Here is a 15145-nt window from a genome sequence, read left to right on the forward strand (position 1 = left end):
ATTTACTTGTGAAAAACGTCATTTGTATTCTCAAACTTTCTTGTTTAAACATATTTGTTTTGTGTTATTTGGACATTTTAAATGTGTTTTCCTATTTATTTTGCATTAGGCCTGCTTTTATTTTATCTATAAAATCGATGAGCTGCAGCTTTTAAGATGACTTTATTTACCTGTGTGAATTAAGATACTTACTTTATTTCACGTGCCAATTAAATGTAAATCAATTAATATATTATAGCATGGTTGTGATAGCAAGACTGAAAACACTTGATAAAATGTTGTACTGCAATACTGTATCTGAGCACTAGATGGCAGCACAAGTCAACATTTTATAAAGTCACACTGGCACACAGCTAATAGATAATTGCAGGAGATGCTCAATACATAATTCACACAAAACATTTAAACTTAGTAAATATGCAACCAACACAGCTCTCAAACTACGTTTGGAAACCACATACATGGGGAATTTGAACCATGATGTTAGTTAAACTAAACATAAGAGGGCACATATACAAAGAAAACCAGATATGAAAAGTATCAAAATGCGCAAACATTGGTTTATGCTAAGAGGACCACAGTGTTAACCAAGATAACCAATAATATATTCAACACAAGAGTTTGTTCGCATATGTCTCCACCCCCTTCCTGCCTTCCTTCCTTTTGCCTGTAAAGAAGACACTTGATGACCAGATAAAGATTGAACAGAAGAGAGAGAGAGAGTGATTCCCCTGAAACTCATGTGTACAGGTAAGAACCACATTCATTACCATGTTCCTTACAAATTCTCCACAGCAATACATAATATTCTTATTTTTATGCATTTTATACTTATAAAATAGACTTATGCCAATCAAAAGATTTGCAATCAAAAGTTATCTGTTACTTTGTCTAGTTGTCATTCCTGCTTCCCTAATTTGTCTATTCCTCTGCATTTTAACATCAAAAGCAAACATCCCCTTACATCCGATTCAATGCAAAAAAGGTTGTCTGTTAATCTTTTCGAATGGTTATCATTAGATTTAGTGTTTAGAATATGCATACTTGCCTATTTTTATGCCAAAATAACATGTATATCAAAATGTAAGACATCCTTGCAATCCCAGATGTACAGTAATGAGAATACTTCAATAAGATGTGACCTCCCACGTATCAGCAGAGTAATTAAAATGCTCTGATGCTGTTATTGCTTCCAGATAAACTATTCAGTCTATATAATGGTACCTCTTTGTTGCCAGACAACTGCTTATATCAGGTTTATCTAAATGTGTGCTCTACCTCGCAAGGCCAGCATGGCCAGCATACTTTGAACACCCTTATGATGCTCAGTAAACAGCAGTGGACTGGAAAAACAAAACTTTTGCGCATTCTATAGTTTATGAAATGTTACAGTATTTCTCTGCATTAGAGAAGTAAAAATGTAAAAAGTAAATTGAATACATTGAAGTCTTTAGAATCTCAAAAAAAGACACTGGTTTTGATCCACTTCTGTATTCTGCTGGAGGTTAAAGGTTCACAGCTTTTTTCCAGACAGATATTTTTGAATACAGATATTTTTGTCTCTGAGTAAGAGCTGGGTGGCAAGCACACAAGAACGTGGTGTGAAGAAAACATGATCACTATCAGTTGACAATTTTTAGATAACATCTTGCAGTAAAAACCGCTGCAAAGCCCCCCTCAGAGCATATAGTGTTGAACGTTAACAAGGTGATTTAAGTACTTGTTTAGGCATTTGCAAATCATGTGGTTACCACAATAATTTAAAAGAAAACTAAATTATTAATTTTATTTTTTTATTAGCACATTATAGATATAACTACAAAGACAAATACAAATTGCCCGACACCAAACATAATACAAGCCAGTGACAAGTCAGTACCAAAAACAGAGCATTTCAATCGAGTACCATAGCTAAGGAGGTACATAGAGAAAAAGTACAAAAAATGCTAAAGGTAAGTACAGGAATACAAAAGACAAAAAGAAACCCAGAAAAAGAAAACTTGGTCATGCCATACGGCAGCCGTGGATTATTCCGTTTATACCATGGTTATTTGCCAAGTTAAAGCTTTTATTGATGTTTACAGTGTCATTTTAGATCAAACAGGTGGAGATGACGGTTATTTTGTCAGTTAGTTTTAAATGTAATCAAACAGACGGGAGCTACCCGTGCGTTAAAGGTTTTTAATGCACACCTTCCAGCCAATCAGAATCCAGTATTCAAACAGACCATGGTATAACAAGATGCCGCATGTATATGTCTCAATACTATTAAGATATGGAGTCCATATGTGGTTAAAAGAGACAGTTGTTGAGTGAACAATACACGTGAGCAGTTCCATAGGAATAAACGCTCTAACTATTGAGTGCCATCCTTAATAGAGGGTGGCTTTATCACTGGTCCATGACATCAGGATATTTTTCCTGGCCGCAAAAGTTAACAGATCAACTAGTCGTCTGGAATGTTTTTTAGAAATTAAATGACAAGGTAATAGAAGGAAACAAGAATCACAATAGAAGGAAAGATAAAGGTTCCAGGTCTTCTTATACTGTAAGAACTCAAAGAAGCGTTTATATTATAAATATGAAATATTATATAAATATTTATCTTGCTTTGTAGAATGACCTCCAAACATGAAGTTTCCACCCACCTTGAGAAAACTACAGTGGACATTGATGCCATCATGGATAATGTTACCATTGTCCTCTACACCATCACCATTCTCCTGGGCATCACTGGGAACTCTGTGGTCATCTGGGTTGCCGGCTTCCGTCTGAAGCCCAACGTCACCAACGTGTGGCTGGTCAACCTGGCCGTGGCCGACCTGATTTTCTGCTTTACACGCGTCACGTCACTTCTCAAGAAGCTCTTTTTTGACCACTGGCCTTTTGGAGTCTTCCTCTGCAAGTTCAATGGCTTCTTCAAGTATGCCAACATGTTCTGCAGTGTTTTTTTGCTGGCCGTCATAAGTTTGGATCGAGTGCTCTGCGTGTGGCGTCCGGTGCTCACCAGGGAGAGACGGACATTGTGTGCGGCACGTGTGGTCAGTTTGGGGGTTTGGATTGTGGCAATGACCTTCAGTTCGCCGTACTTTGTGTATCGGGAGGTCTACCTGGGCGAGAAAAACTTGAGCAAGTGCTCACTGGAGGTAATGTACATGACATTCCATGAAGTTTAAATAAAGATTAAATTGTTTAGAAAAGTAATCCTGGGTTCCGATACGAAATTAAATATAATAGAAAAATATTATATTTATTACGAATAAAAAACTCATTAAGTGTATATAGCCTACTCATGTACAGTTTCATCGTATGCACGCGCCTGCCCAGCTGTTAACTTCCAGTCTGTGCTAGTAGCTAGAAAATATAACAATTTATGTAAGGGATAATCCACAGCTAGCCGTGCGTTAAAGTGTTTTACTGCACGACGTGGAGGCCAAGAACCACCTGACGTGAAGCAGCCTCTGTGAAGTGCATTAAAATCCTTTAACGCACGGCTAGCTGTGGATTATCCCGCTTATACCATGGTCATTTGAGATCAAACAATTGAAAATTACAGTGTAACATTTTCAAATGTAATCAAACTTAATGGAGCTACCTGTGCGTTAAAGGGTTTTAATGCACACCTTCCAGCCAATCAGAATCGAGTATTCAAAAAGACCATGCTATAATTCATATTTAATTAATATTACTGTTTTATTGTATATCCTTGTATTTAAATAAACTTAAACTACTCAACAGTTATTGATTATTTGCCGAGGTCTACCGGAAGTTAAGTTTGGAACACATAACGTTTGTTTATGTTGCTGAAACCGTCTGTAACTTACATGGTAAATATGTATAATGTTACAAAAAAATCACTGCCATACTTTAATTTACTTTCTCTAAAATCTTGCAGGTAAAAGAAGCATCGAAGAACGATAACACAGCCAAAAACGCCCTGTACAGCATTCGCTTCTTATGTGGATTTCTCTTGCCCTTCCTGGTTATCCTCTGCTGCTACATACTAGCGGGCGTTGGAATACGCAGAACACGTCTCTCCGGTAAATCGCGACCTATCCGGATCCTAGCAGCATTGGTCTGTTCGTTTTTCTTGTGTTGGGCACCTTACCACTGCCTGCTGCTTGCCAAAATGGTGGATAAAAAGAGCCATGCAGTTAAAGTGGGCCTGCCCATCGCTAAGGGCTTGGCGTATTTCAACAGCTGCATAAATCCGATGCTGTACTTCTGCATGGGACTGGACGTTAGGCAACGCTTCAGGCAAAGTCTGTCAGGTATTTATCGCAGGGCATTGATGGAAGATGGCCAAACTTTGCAGTCTCAAGAGGGCACCGTTGAAGAAGATAGCTGTAACTCTGTTTCAAAGACTAAAGTGCGAGACAGACCCGAGGGTGCAAGACATGTTTAATCAAGTTTTTCTTGTTTGTAAATCATGTTTGTTGGATGACTATATCATCTTTTCATTTTAAATACCCTTCTTTTTGTCATTTCTCTATCAATGCTTCTAGAGTCGAGACACTTTGGACTCCACTATTGACATTTGTGGTTAAATGGTGCGTATAAAACATCAAATGAAATATTAAGATTACTTTTCACGCTCCTTATCTATGTGAGCTTTTGTAACAAATGCAATTAATTCAAACCATCTTTAGAAACAGTTCTTGTACTATTTCCAGCTGGTATCAGATAACAATATTACTTGTATTTAAGTAAAAAACCACCTGATCATTTGTAGATATTTTTACTTTTAATGTCAGAGAAAAATGCAAATCAGCTGACTTTAATTGTATTAGTTTTCATATTTGATTGTGCAGATGACTGTTGAATATTGAGAGTTCAATATTAAGGAATGTTTTCTTTGCCCTAATTTGGATGGTAGTTATTTTTTACTGTCATTGAATAGTAAAATGTGTACAGATATATAATTCCTTGATTTTGGAGTTTGCTTTCTTTACCTTGGATCTCATCTTTCGCGTTTTACTTAAAAGCTTTATAATTGACAAACATACTTCATTGTACTATTACTAAATACTATTGTGAGCTGACTCAGAATCAATAAACATGTCTTCTTTTGTCTTGATTTAATTAAATGTTTTTATTTTTTAACAGCTTCATGAACTGCCATTCAAAAGAATTATGCCTCATTTTACTTCAAAGGTGTTTTGTAATGATTTAGTAGACTTGTTGACAGTTTTAGCTTAAGTTGCAGAATACTTCCTCATAACAGTATCGCACGTCTTAAATAAATGTTCTAAAATGGTTTCTAAAAATGTGGTTTCTGAAGAAGTTTGTTTTTATGTGCAGAGAATCAAGTGTATAGCGTTCGTTCTGGCAGTTCATAGCTCGCATCAGCTGATGCATATAGAAATGTGACCCTGGACAACAAAACTAGTCTTAAGAAAGTGATGATTTACAGTATATGTGACGAAATTATGATTTATACATAACCTGAAAGCCGAATAAATAAGCTTCCCGTTGATGTATTTGTTAGGACAATATTTGGCCGAGAGAGAACTATTTAAGACTCTGTATATACTCTTTAAAATTTTGAGAAAATCGCCTTTGAAGTTGTTGATCAGAGGCGCTGTAGCAGGCTGTTGCTAAGAAGAAACAGGTTTGTTTTAACGCTCTCTCTGGGCTTACCACTGTAAAGACTTTGTGGAGATTAGATGAACCCGAGAGCTTTACATCGATACCAAACTTCAGTGGGTGCTTCCCAAAGAGCGTTTGTAGGCGTGTTTCTGGCCATTTTTTGTTAGCGATTTTGCTGCATCCACTCACAAAATAAAGTTTTGATATATTTACGGTAGGAAATTTACATGGAACATGATCTTTACTTAATATCGGAATGACTTCTGGCAAAAAATGAAAATTCGATCATTTTGACCCGTACAATGTTTTGTTGGATTTTGCCACAAATATTCCTGTGCTACTTAGGACTGGTTTTGTGGTCCAGGGTCACAAATATGAGGCTATCACAGCCCACGTTTCAAATTTATTCAGCTATCAGCAGCTTATTGCATTGCTTCCAGTTGATATTCCTCTGCATAAGTCTCAATTATATTAAATTATGTGTGACCCTTAAATGTCATTAAGAACTAATGATGTCTGTTTGTTCTTTTCTGTTTACCCTAAGGGGGGGTCATCACTGTGCATGCTCTTATTCATGCTGGCTGTATGGATGGGCGGGAAGTTTAGCCCAGAACAGAACCATACTGCCAATCTAAATTGTATGATAATAGTCAATCATTTTTGACTATAGTGATCTTGACAGAATTACTGTTTATAATGTCTGAGGTTTATATCAAAAGGTATGTGAATAATTTAATTATTTTATTTTTAAGTCTGACTTTTTGTTCTTTTTAGCTGAAATAGCACAGCCTTCTCAGAACAACCAGAAATCCCCTGACAGAAATGTCAAGAACTCATGACAAAGCGGGACAAAGAACTGTCATGGTTCTGCCCCATCTTGTCTTGCTTTTCTTGAGCTAGTGGCAGAACCATGACAGAACCTCTTGTTTTACGTGGGGAGAGAAGTTTTGGCCCACTTGGCCTTCCACATTCTCTTTCTCTCCGGCGTTGCGTCTCTGTTCCCGCCATTTCGTCTCCTTAATTGCTTGTTATTGGTTTCATGCCCCACACCTGTTCCCTCTTGATTTGTCCCCTTATTTAATGCCCCTGTGTCCTCTGTCTTGTGCTGGATCATTGTACTGTTATGTTTGTGGCATGGGTGAGTTCCTGTCTTTTAAGTCTAGTTTATTTTATAGTTAGGTGATGTGTTATTAGTCTAGTCCTGTTGGACTTGTTCCTGTTTCTATGTTTTGTTATGTTCCCCATTGTGGGTTTTTGTTTTATTAAAGTCTTGTTTAACCCCTTACCTCCCGTCTGCACTTGGGTCCTCTGTCTCTCACCTCACCTGAGAAACTTGACAAGAACTTTGCTTTTATGTTTCTGTCCTCCTTTTACATTCCTTGCACAACATTTCCACTTTCTTCATGATTTTTTTCTTTTATGAACTTTAAAGGTCACTGCACTGATTGCAAATAATTCTTGTCTGCCTTGACTGCAAAGACCTCTGCTTCCTGGTTGTCTGGTGACCCAGATGCTCTTCTATTTACATGTGTGGTACTGCAAATTGATACTAAAATATGTTCTTATCCTCTATGCCGCTAGACGATAAGAAACATTGTCAAATTTTTACTTTTTAGTACAATGTTTCTTTACACCAGTACAGAAATGGGTCACAAAAGTTAATACATTTTTAGTTCTTAATGAAACATATATTTATTCACCTTAAATAAAAAAATGGAGCTTGAGGAATACATTTCAGACTAACATTCATTTAAACAGTGAGAAAAAACATTTACAGTGCTGAAAAACTAGCTATACTGTCATTCATAAAACCTGTTGTGTTATGTAAATTTTACATGAGATTATTACCATCTAACAGTTCTCACTCCAAACAAGAGGGCATTTGTGCTGTTATGGCTTTTAAAATAATAGGACACTAGTTTATACTCTACTTGGGGAAAGTATGATGTATGTTGAAAGTGAATTTATAATATAATATCCTTAAACACCTAAAAAATTGAAAACCCGAAGTTACACAAAACGCAAAGCTGTGTGGTCAGATTTCACAACAACCACACACATGCACATGAGCTATTCCTATTCAAAAAGTACTTCTAGTGTTTCGACGGAAGTGAACCCTGGAAAGTGTTACTTGTAAATCTATTTCATTGTTTTCACTTGGACAAGCGTACAGTTCACACAGACGCACAGTATTTATCACCGTGTGCATCAAATTTGACTGAATAATGAAGTTACATAGAATCCATGAGCTTCACAGGGATGGCCACATCCAGAAATAAATTATGCAAAGATTGAACCATATGGAAAAAAACAAACAAGCACATAATTACACGTTGGGGGAAGTGGGGTAACTGTGCATATTTTTGTCATGGACTATATAAGCATGTGGTGTGAGGGTTCCATCATTTTCATCTCTCCGTGAAGAGGAGAAATAAATGGGAAAAGAGGTAAGTCTATTTTTTTGTGGTGCAAGAGCCTCTATTGTTGAACTGGTCCCACCAAGAAGAGTTAACTCTGTTAAAGATGTAATGGACAAAAAATTATATTTCAATGTAATATTGTAGCTGTTTTTGCTATTTTTATGGCTGTGTTTGCCATTTTTATGCAATAAAGTTACACGTAAAACCTAGCAAGCAGTTTAATGGTTGAAAATCCATCAAAATGTTAAAAAGTGTATTATATTACCTAGAAAAATGTAATTAATTAATTGTATTAAATGATCAATTTGTTTATTAATATGAATTTTGAAAATGCAGCTGTACAGAAAAAAAACGATGCTTTTTGTTCCATATGCCATTATTGAGCAGAAAATTGAAATGTTTAATAATGTTGTCTCGGTATAATCATCTTTAAGCACCAGGTGAGTAAGTGTGGCAAAAGAACAAACAACAAAACGTTTAGTAAAAAAATATTGGACAAATAAATAAATATAACAAATATGAGAATTTGTAAAAAAGTGCATATTTTTTTATCTATTAGGTTTTTTAATTAAACCAAAATATAAGAGGTCTATATTTTGTAACTATTCAAACAGCTTTGCTAATGTTTATATTTTAGACCTAATTTTGCAAATTTAGACTCCATAATGATGATGATGATGATGATGATGATGATATTGTTTGTGAACATTCTCCTCCCACTTCCTGTAAAAACAGTTCTGAATGACTCGACAGAAGATCTTGCTGTTCTAAGCAATAGTGAAACAGTGATCACTTATTCACATTATAGGTAAGATTCTTTTAGTATGTTTTTACAATACATTTTTAACCAATATGAATGCAATATGAAGTTATTTTTGTAACTGTAAAGCATTAAACAGTGTATATTAAAGCTATCCATTTACATTAGATTTACATTTATGCATTTAGCAGACACTTTTATCCAACGCGACTTACATTGCATTATACTATACATTTGTATCAGAGTATGTGGAATCCCTGGGATCGAACCCATGACGTCGGAATTGCTAACACCGTGCTCTACCCACTGAGCTACAGGAAAGCTATCCAGGTTCTTTGAACATGAAAAAATTATGGTTGTATCTGTTTTGCATGTAGAATGAGCTCCAATACAACTGCTGACTCCAAAGTCTCAAGCCAGGAGAAAAGTACAGTGGAAATTATTTTCTACGCCATCATTGTTCTCCTGGGCACCACTGGGAACTCTGTGGTCATCTGGGTGGCTGGCTTCCGTATGAAACCCAAAGTCACCAACGTGTGGCTGATCAACCTCGCCATGGCTGACCTGATCTTCTGCTTGACCCGAATTACTCAGCTCATCAAATATGTTTTCTTTGACCATTGGCCTTTTGGAGTCTTCCTCTGCAAGTTCAATGGCTTCTTCAAGTACGCCAACATGTTCTGCAGTGTTTTTCTGCTGGCCGTGATAAGTTTGGATCGAGTGCTCTGTGTGTGGTGTCCAGTGTTCACTAAGAAGAGAAGAACGTTGTGTGCGTCACGTGTGGTCAGTTTAGGGGTTTGGATTGCGGCGATGATCTTCAGTTCACCATACTTTGTGTATCGGGAGGTCTACACTGACAAGAACAACTTGAGCAAGTGCTCATTAAAGGTTAGAACAGCTTTACAAATAGGCTTAAAACTATAAAACTGATAATGGCTGTCCCTAATAGATGTGTTTCATTCCTGATCAGTTTCACTGTGTAGTGTATGTCATGCTTAAAAATGACTGACAAACCTAATAATTCCATTTTCTATCATTTGCAGGAAAAAGTAAAAGTAGATGAAGGAAGTGCAGCAAAGTATGTTTACTACTACATTCGCTTCTTCTGCGGATTTCTGGTACCTTTCCTGGTGATCTTCACCTGCTACACACTAACTGCTGTTGGGATACGCAGGACGCGACTGACTGGAAAAGCGAAACCTCTTCGGATTCTTGCATTAGTGGTTTTGGCCTTTTTCTGTTGCTGGACCCCATACCATGTCCTAGGTCTTATAAAGCTGATGAATAAAAACCATCCGGCTGTCAAGTTGGGATGGAATATGGCTTCAAATGTAGCTTATTTCAACAGCTGCGTGAACCCAGTGCTGTACTTCTGTATGGGTCTGGATCTCAGGCAACGCTGCAATCAAAGTCTGTTAGCTGTTTTTCACAGAGCTCTTACAGAAGAAGGCCAAAGTGTGGACACCACTGTGGATGGACGTTTCAGTTGTGCTCAAAAGGCTGATGGTACAGCTCACCACACATCTGTGTCTATATAGATTAAGTACATGACATTTTTCATCAGATGAGTGTACACAGTTACTTCTGAAAATAACTGACAACAATATAATTTGTATTTTGATATTTTATTATTCTGGCAGCTTCCCACAAGCTGCCAAATGTAAGATTAGACTTACTACTCAAAGCACAGTCATATTTTTTTATATTGTTTCACGTTTAATTCCAAGATGTTAATTTACTAATGTGTTTTTTCAAAAAAAAATGTTTGCTGTTATTTTTTCAGCATTGTTGACCTGTTTTTGGTGTCTTTAACCCTATTCACACGGGATTAGTATTATCTGGGGACCTCTGGTCATTTGTAATAATTGCAGAGATTGTCTGTGATCATGTTGCGCATTCGCACTGGATAAGTGAACTGTGATTTTACTCGAATTTACTGACTTATCTCCCGGAAATGACGTGAAGGCGCTTCCCTCTTTCTTAACATGGCACAAAAGAGAGTTTAACACGGATGCGCTGTCTGACAGAGATTCATTCATTGACGCAGCCTTTAGCCCTTTACTGTACACACCAGGCTGGACCTCGCGTTGCGTTTTGCCGCGTCCCACAGTTTAGAAGCTATCTATCTTCATTGAACGCATCAAAGCAACTGTTTCAAATCGCGCTTAAGTGGTTTAAAAGCCTGTACACGAATAAGAGCGTGATTACATAATGTAACGCTAGACAAAGGATGTCAAAACAAACGGATGCTGCGTTAATTGCGTTAAATATTTTTCACGCGTTAATTTGAAATAATTAATCGCATGCGTTAACGCGTTACCTTTGACAGCCCTACTTGAAAGTCTTGTCGTTGTAGGTGTAGTTGTATGTATACAGAAGAATGTTCCTTACCGCATGCTGCATGCATGTCAGCCATCTCCATGTATTCCTTCTTTTTTGTTTCGCTCTTCTGATCCTGTCATGTTTTTTTACAGTGAATATTTTCTCTCTGCCAATATTATTGTTGTCTGGTATGTAGCGACATAACCCAGCACCCATAATACTGTGAAAACACTCCAACGCAGCTTCCATTCTTTGCGAAAGATGACTGAAAAGGCGCACAGAAACCTTGAAAAATGATATACGATCCCGCCAAATCTTGTTCAAAATTTCAAATCGCAGAGATGCCGATTCGCACTGGACTAATATCATCACAGGACCTCGGTGTTCGTCAAAATATGGTAGGTAATTTGTGGGGGAATTTTTACTTGACAAATTACAGACATGGCCCTTTCGCACGGGATTAAGATCACAGACAATCCCTGCGATTATTACAAATGACCAGAGGTCCCCAGATAATACTAATCCTGTGCGAATAGGACTTTAGTCATGTTTCTGTGAGATTGGCAGAAAAAAAAGATAATTGTTTATGCATGTATTGCCCTGCGAGATCTAAATTGAACTCTCTGACAAATATTTAAAGGACTCGGTACAAATATAAAGAGGAACAAAGTTTTTGTATTAATTATACTACATGCATGGTATTTGTACTTTTGCAAAAAAAATCAAATAATGGTTCAAATAATAACCATTATTGTGTCCTGAAATACTGTACACTAAAAGTATATTTTGTATATCTTTGTCGTTGTTATTATTATTTGGACAAAGACACACACAGACAGACAGACCCACAGACACACATTATGGAAATATGGAGAAGCAATATGGAAAAACAAACAAACACACGGAGGAAAATACATGTAGGAGTAAGAGTAAGCATTCCTGTTCAGTGGTAAGAGCATGGCTCTAACAACGCCAAGGTCGTGGGTTCGATCCCAGGGGATTGCGCATACTTAGAAACATATGTATAGGATAATGGGTAACACTTTAAAATAATGGTCCGTTGTTAACAAGTAACTATGCAGAAAGTAATACTACATTAACACTTACCTTAATACTATTAACTAATATAGAAGCAAGATTAACTAAGCAATAAGTAATAGCTAATTTAGGACAAATGTAGTTTCTTATTTGGTATTTGATAATTACTAAAGAAAAATTCCATCATTGAGAACTACTTGCGAAATATGACCAATTAATAAAGAAAAATCAATTAATTACTAATCTCAACATTAACGTACACAAAGTGAAAAAATAGGTTGTTTGTGGAAACAAATTTATGAATAAATACAAATACCAAAAGCCTAATACCAAAACATGAATGGATATATTCTACATATATAGCCTATCCATAGAAGTGTTAATGTAGTACTACCTATTACTTTCTGCATAGTTACTTCTTAACAACGGACCATTATTTTAAAGTGTTACCGGATAATGCAATGCAAGTCGCTTTGGATAAAAGTGTCTGCCAAATGCGTAAATGTAAGTGGAGTATCGAGTAGGCTGTGAGGAGAATAAAAATAGGATTATAATATTTTGGCCATCGTTAGAGTAATTTTGCTCTGTAAAATCTCAATGCACATCCTCAATGTAAAGAAATTAACATAGAATGTTACGTTCTTATTTAATCGACATTGAGTTTGAGCCTGCAGGTCCAATTCTCACCACCAGTGGCCGCTCTTTCCTACATTAAAAACATTTCATTCACTTGCCACCTGTCACTTATTGTATTGGGGACAAATTTGTGCGCAAAGGTAACCTGATCCAACTGATTTTCCTTTTGGGAACATTTAGAATGCACCCTATTGTAAAACTATGTATAGCTAAATAAAGAACGTTTTCTTGGGTTTAGTCATTAAAATGTATTATACAATTTTGTCCCAGTTTTCAAATCTAAATGTGTGTGGGACTACATTTAGCAAATAAAACAAATACATTTTGCTGTGTCTTTGCTTGTGCAACATCTCCTCCCACTTCCTGTAGGCAGACACATCTGAATGACTCAACAAAAGATGCTCATTAAGATCTGAATGCTGCTTTAACAAACACTGATAAAAACAGAGAAGACTTCATATTCATAGACTATTTTTATTACATACAGGATTATGCAGTATTGGCTGCTTAGTTACTAGGACTTATTGCCATTGTGTGCAGGTAAGACCATCACACAGCAATTCATGACATCAGTTTTTTTTTGCACGAGTATGTTTTCTTACAATCCATTTTTAATGCAGTCGATGTTATATAAAATGCTTTCTCTATAAAATATGATAAATGAGAAACAGTTTCCTGCAAATGGTTTTGCACCACAATGTTAGTGCATCAGACAGGCACTTCATTGAAAGAACTTCACATAAAATAGTGAAATGCTAGTAGAGTGTAATAAAAGCAAAGTAATTAAAAATGAATTCAGATTATTTTTAATGCTTCAATATAAACTTCATCGGCTTATATCAAGGTTTCTCCTTGAACACAGTTATGATGTTTGGGGAACATATTGGACAGCAAAAATGTTCAGATGGATGAAATCTGCATTTGTTAAAAAAAAAAATTCTTTGCAATTTGCTGTTTCAACAAAAGCTGAGGATGTTTTTACTGCAGAATTTATATGTCTTGCTTCTAGAATGATCTCGTCCTCCAGTACTCCAATATCTCAACTCACCATTAACAAACTACAATGGACACCGTTTTCTACATCATCATTATTCTCCTGGGCACCACTGGGAACTCTGTGGTCATCTGGGTGGCCGGCTTCCGTATGAAACCCAACGTCACCAATGTATGGCTGGTCAACCTGGCCATAGCTGACCTGATCTTCTGCTTCACACGAGTGACCTCGCTCATCAGTATTTTGGTTGACCACTGGCCTTTCGGAGACGTTCTCTGCAAGTTAACTGGCTTCTTCAAATATACCAACATGTTCTGCAGTGTTTTTCTGCTGGCTGTTATCAGCGTTGATCGAGTGCTCTGCGTGTGGCGTCCGGTGTTCACGAGGAAGAGACGGACGTTGTGTGCTGCTCGTGTGATCAGTTTGGGGGTTTGGATTGTGGCGATTATTTTCAGTTCACCGTATTTTGTGTATCGCGGGGTCTACACTAAAAAGAACAACTTGAGCCAATGCTCATTTAAGGTCAGAACTCTCTGTTTACACAAGTGCTTTCTCTTGGTTTGGATGTTTAAGAATTACTGACAAACTTGATCATTCCAATTATTTAAAATTTGCAGGAAAAAGAAGAAGAAGAGGAAGAAGACGGAGAAAATTCTCCAAAGTATGTTTACTACTACATTCGCTTCTTCTGTGGATTTCTGGTACCTTTCCTGGTGATCTTTACCTGCTACACACTAACTGCTATTGGGATACGTAGGACTCGACTCTCTGGCAAATCGAGACCTCTTCGCATTCTTGCTTTAGTGGTTTTGGCCTTTTTCTGCTGTTGGGTCCCATATCACATCCTAGGTCTTGTTAAGCTAATGAATAAAAAACACTGGTCTGTACAGTTAGGATGGCGTATGGCTTCAAACTTAGCCTATTTCAACAGCTGCATGAACCCAGTGCTGTACTTCTGTATGGGTCTGGATCTCAGGCAATGCTGCAATCAAAGTCTGTTAGCCTTTTTTCACAGAGCTCTTACAGAAGAAGGCCAAACTCTGTCCCAGGACAGCACTGTGGATGAACGCTTGAATTGTGTTACAAAGGCAAATGGTAAAGTTCACCACACACCAGTGTCTATGACTACAGATTAAATGCATGACATTTTTCATCAGTGTGTCACTTTCCATGAGGTGTAAATAGTTGCTGAGCTAAAATTCAAACAAAGCTTATTACTCAAAGACATATCTCATTAATTATCTCATTCCATACTGTAAACGCTGTGTTTACAAACTTTTTGCTGTAATTGTTCATTTTTTAACTATTACATATGCATGCATGATATTTTTTGTATGTCCTTTGCAATTGTTTTTTTAATAATGGTTCATATAATAAATGGTCAAC

The 15145-nt window shown here is 36.9% G+C and overlaps 3 protein-coding genes across 4 annotated transcripts; all 3 read left to right on the forward strand.

The window, feature by feature from the left end:
• The first annotated feature begins 474 nt into the window (after nt 1-474).
• Nucleotides 475-5158, forward strand: LOC130567194 (C3a anaphylatoxin chemotactic receptor-like). Its single transcript, XM_057355142.1, has 3 exons — nt 475-750; nt 2618-3146; nt 3896-5158. Exons 2-3 carry the CDS (start codon nt 2619-2621, stop codon nt 4403-4405), a joined length of 1038 nt encoding a protein of 345 aa, XP_057211125.1. The 5' UTR covers nt 475-750; nt 2618; the 3' UTR covers nt 4406-5158.
• Nucleotides 5159-8803: 3645 nt separating this feature from the next.
• Nucleotides 8804-10307, forward strand: LOC130566908 (C3a anaphylatoxin chemotactic receptor-like). Its single transcript, XM_057354732.1, has 3 exons — nt 8804-8817; nt 9147-9657; nt 9813-10307. The coding sequence occupies exons 2-3, from the start codon at nt 9148-9150 to the stop codon at nt 10305-10307; spliced, it is 1005 nt and encodes a 334-aa protein (XP_057210715.1). The 5' UTR covers nt 8804-8817; nt 9147.
• A 296-nt stretch (nt 10308-10603) lies between these two features.
• On the forward strand, nt 10604-15124 carry LOC130567186 (C3a anaphylatoxin chemotactic receptor-like). 2 transcript variants are annotated; one of them, XM_057355134.1, is made up of 3 exons: nt 10604-13305; nt 13775-14281; nt 14377-15124. In XM_057355134.1, exons 2-3 carry the CDS (start codon nt 13829-13831, stop codon nt 14893-14895), a joined length of 972 nt encoding a protein of 323 aa, XP_057211117.1. In that variant the 5' UTR covers nt 10604-13305; nt 13775-13828; the 3' UTR covers nt 14896-15124. The 2 variants fall into 2 exon arrangements, with proteins under 2 accessions (XP_057211117.1, XP_057211118.1); XM_057355135.1 differs by lacking the exon at nt 10604-13305 and having other exon boundaries at nt 13707-14281.
• The last annotated feature ends 21 nt before the right edge of the window (nt 15125-15145 follow it).

The sequence above is a fragment of the Triplophysa rosa genome, linkage group LG16 (assembly GCF_024868665.1).
Source record: "Triplophysa rosa linkage group LG16, Trosa_1v2, whole genome shotgun sequence".
NCBI lineage: Eukaryota > Metazoa > Chordata > Actinopteri > Cypriniformes > Nemacheilidae > Triplophysa > Triplophysa rosa.

Coding starts and splice junctions, on each gene's coding strand:
- LOC130567194 (XM_057355142.1), top strand. CDS start 2,619: ATGACCTCCAAACATGAAGTTTCCACCCACCTTGAGAAAACTACAGTG. Junction 3,147..3,895: donor TGAGCAAGTGCTCACTGGAG/GTAATGTACATG, acceptor AAAATCTTGCAG/GTAAAAGAAGCATCGAAGAA.
- LOC130566908 (XM_057354732.1), top strand. CDS start 9,148: ATGAGCTCCAATACAACTGCTGACTCCAAAGTCTCAAGCCAGGAGAAA. Junction 9,658..9,812: donor TGAGCAAGTGCTCATTAAAG/GTTAGAACAGCT, acceptor TATCATTTGCAG/GAAAAAGTAAAAGTAGATGA.
- LOC130567186 (XM_057355134.1), top strand. CDS start 13,829: ATGGACACCGTTTTCTACATCATCATTATTCTCCTGGGCACCACTGGG. Junction 14,282..14,376: donor TGAGCCAATGCTCATTTAAG/GTCAGAACTCTC, acceptor TAAAATTTGCAG/GAAAAAGAAGAAGAAGAGGA.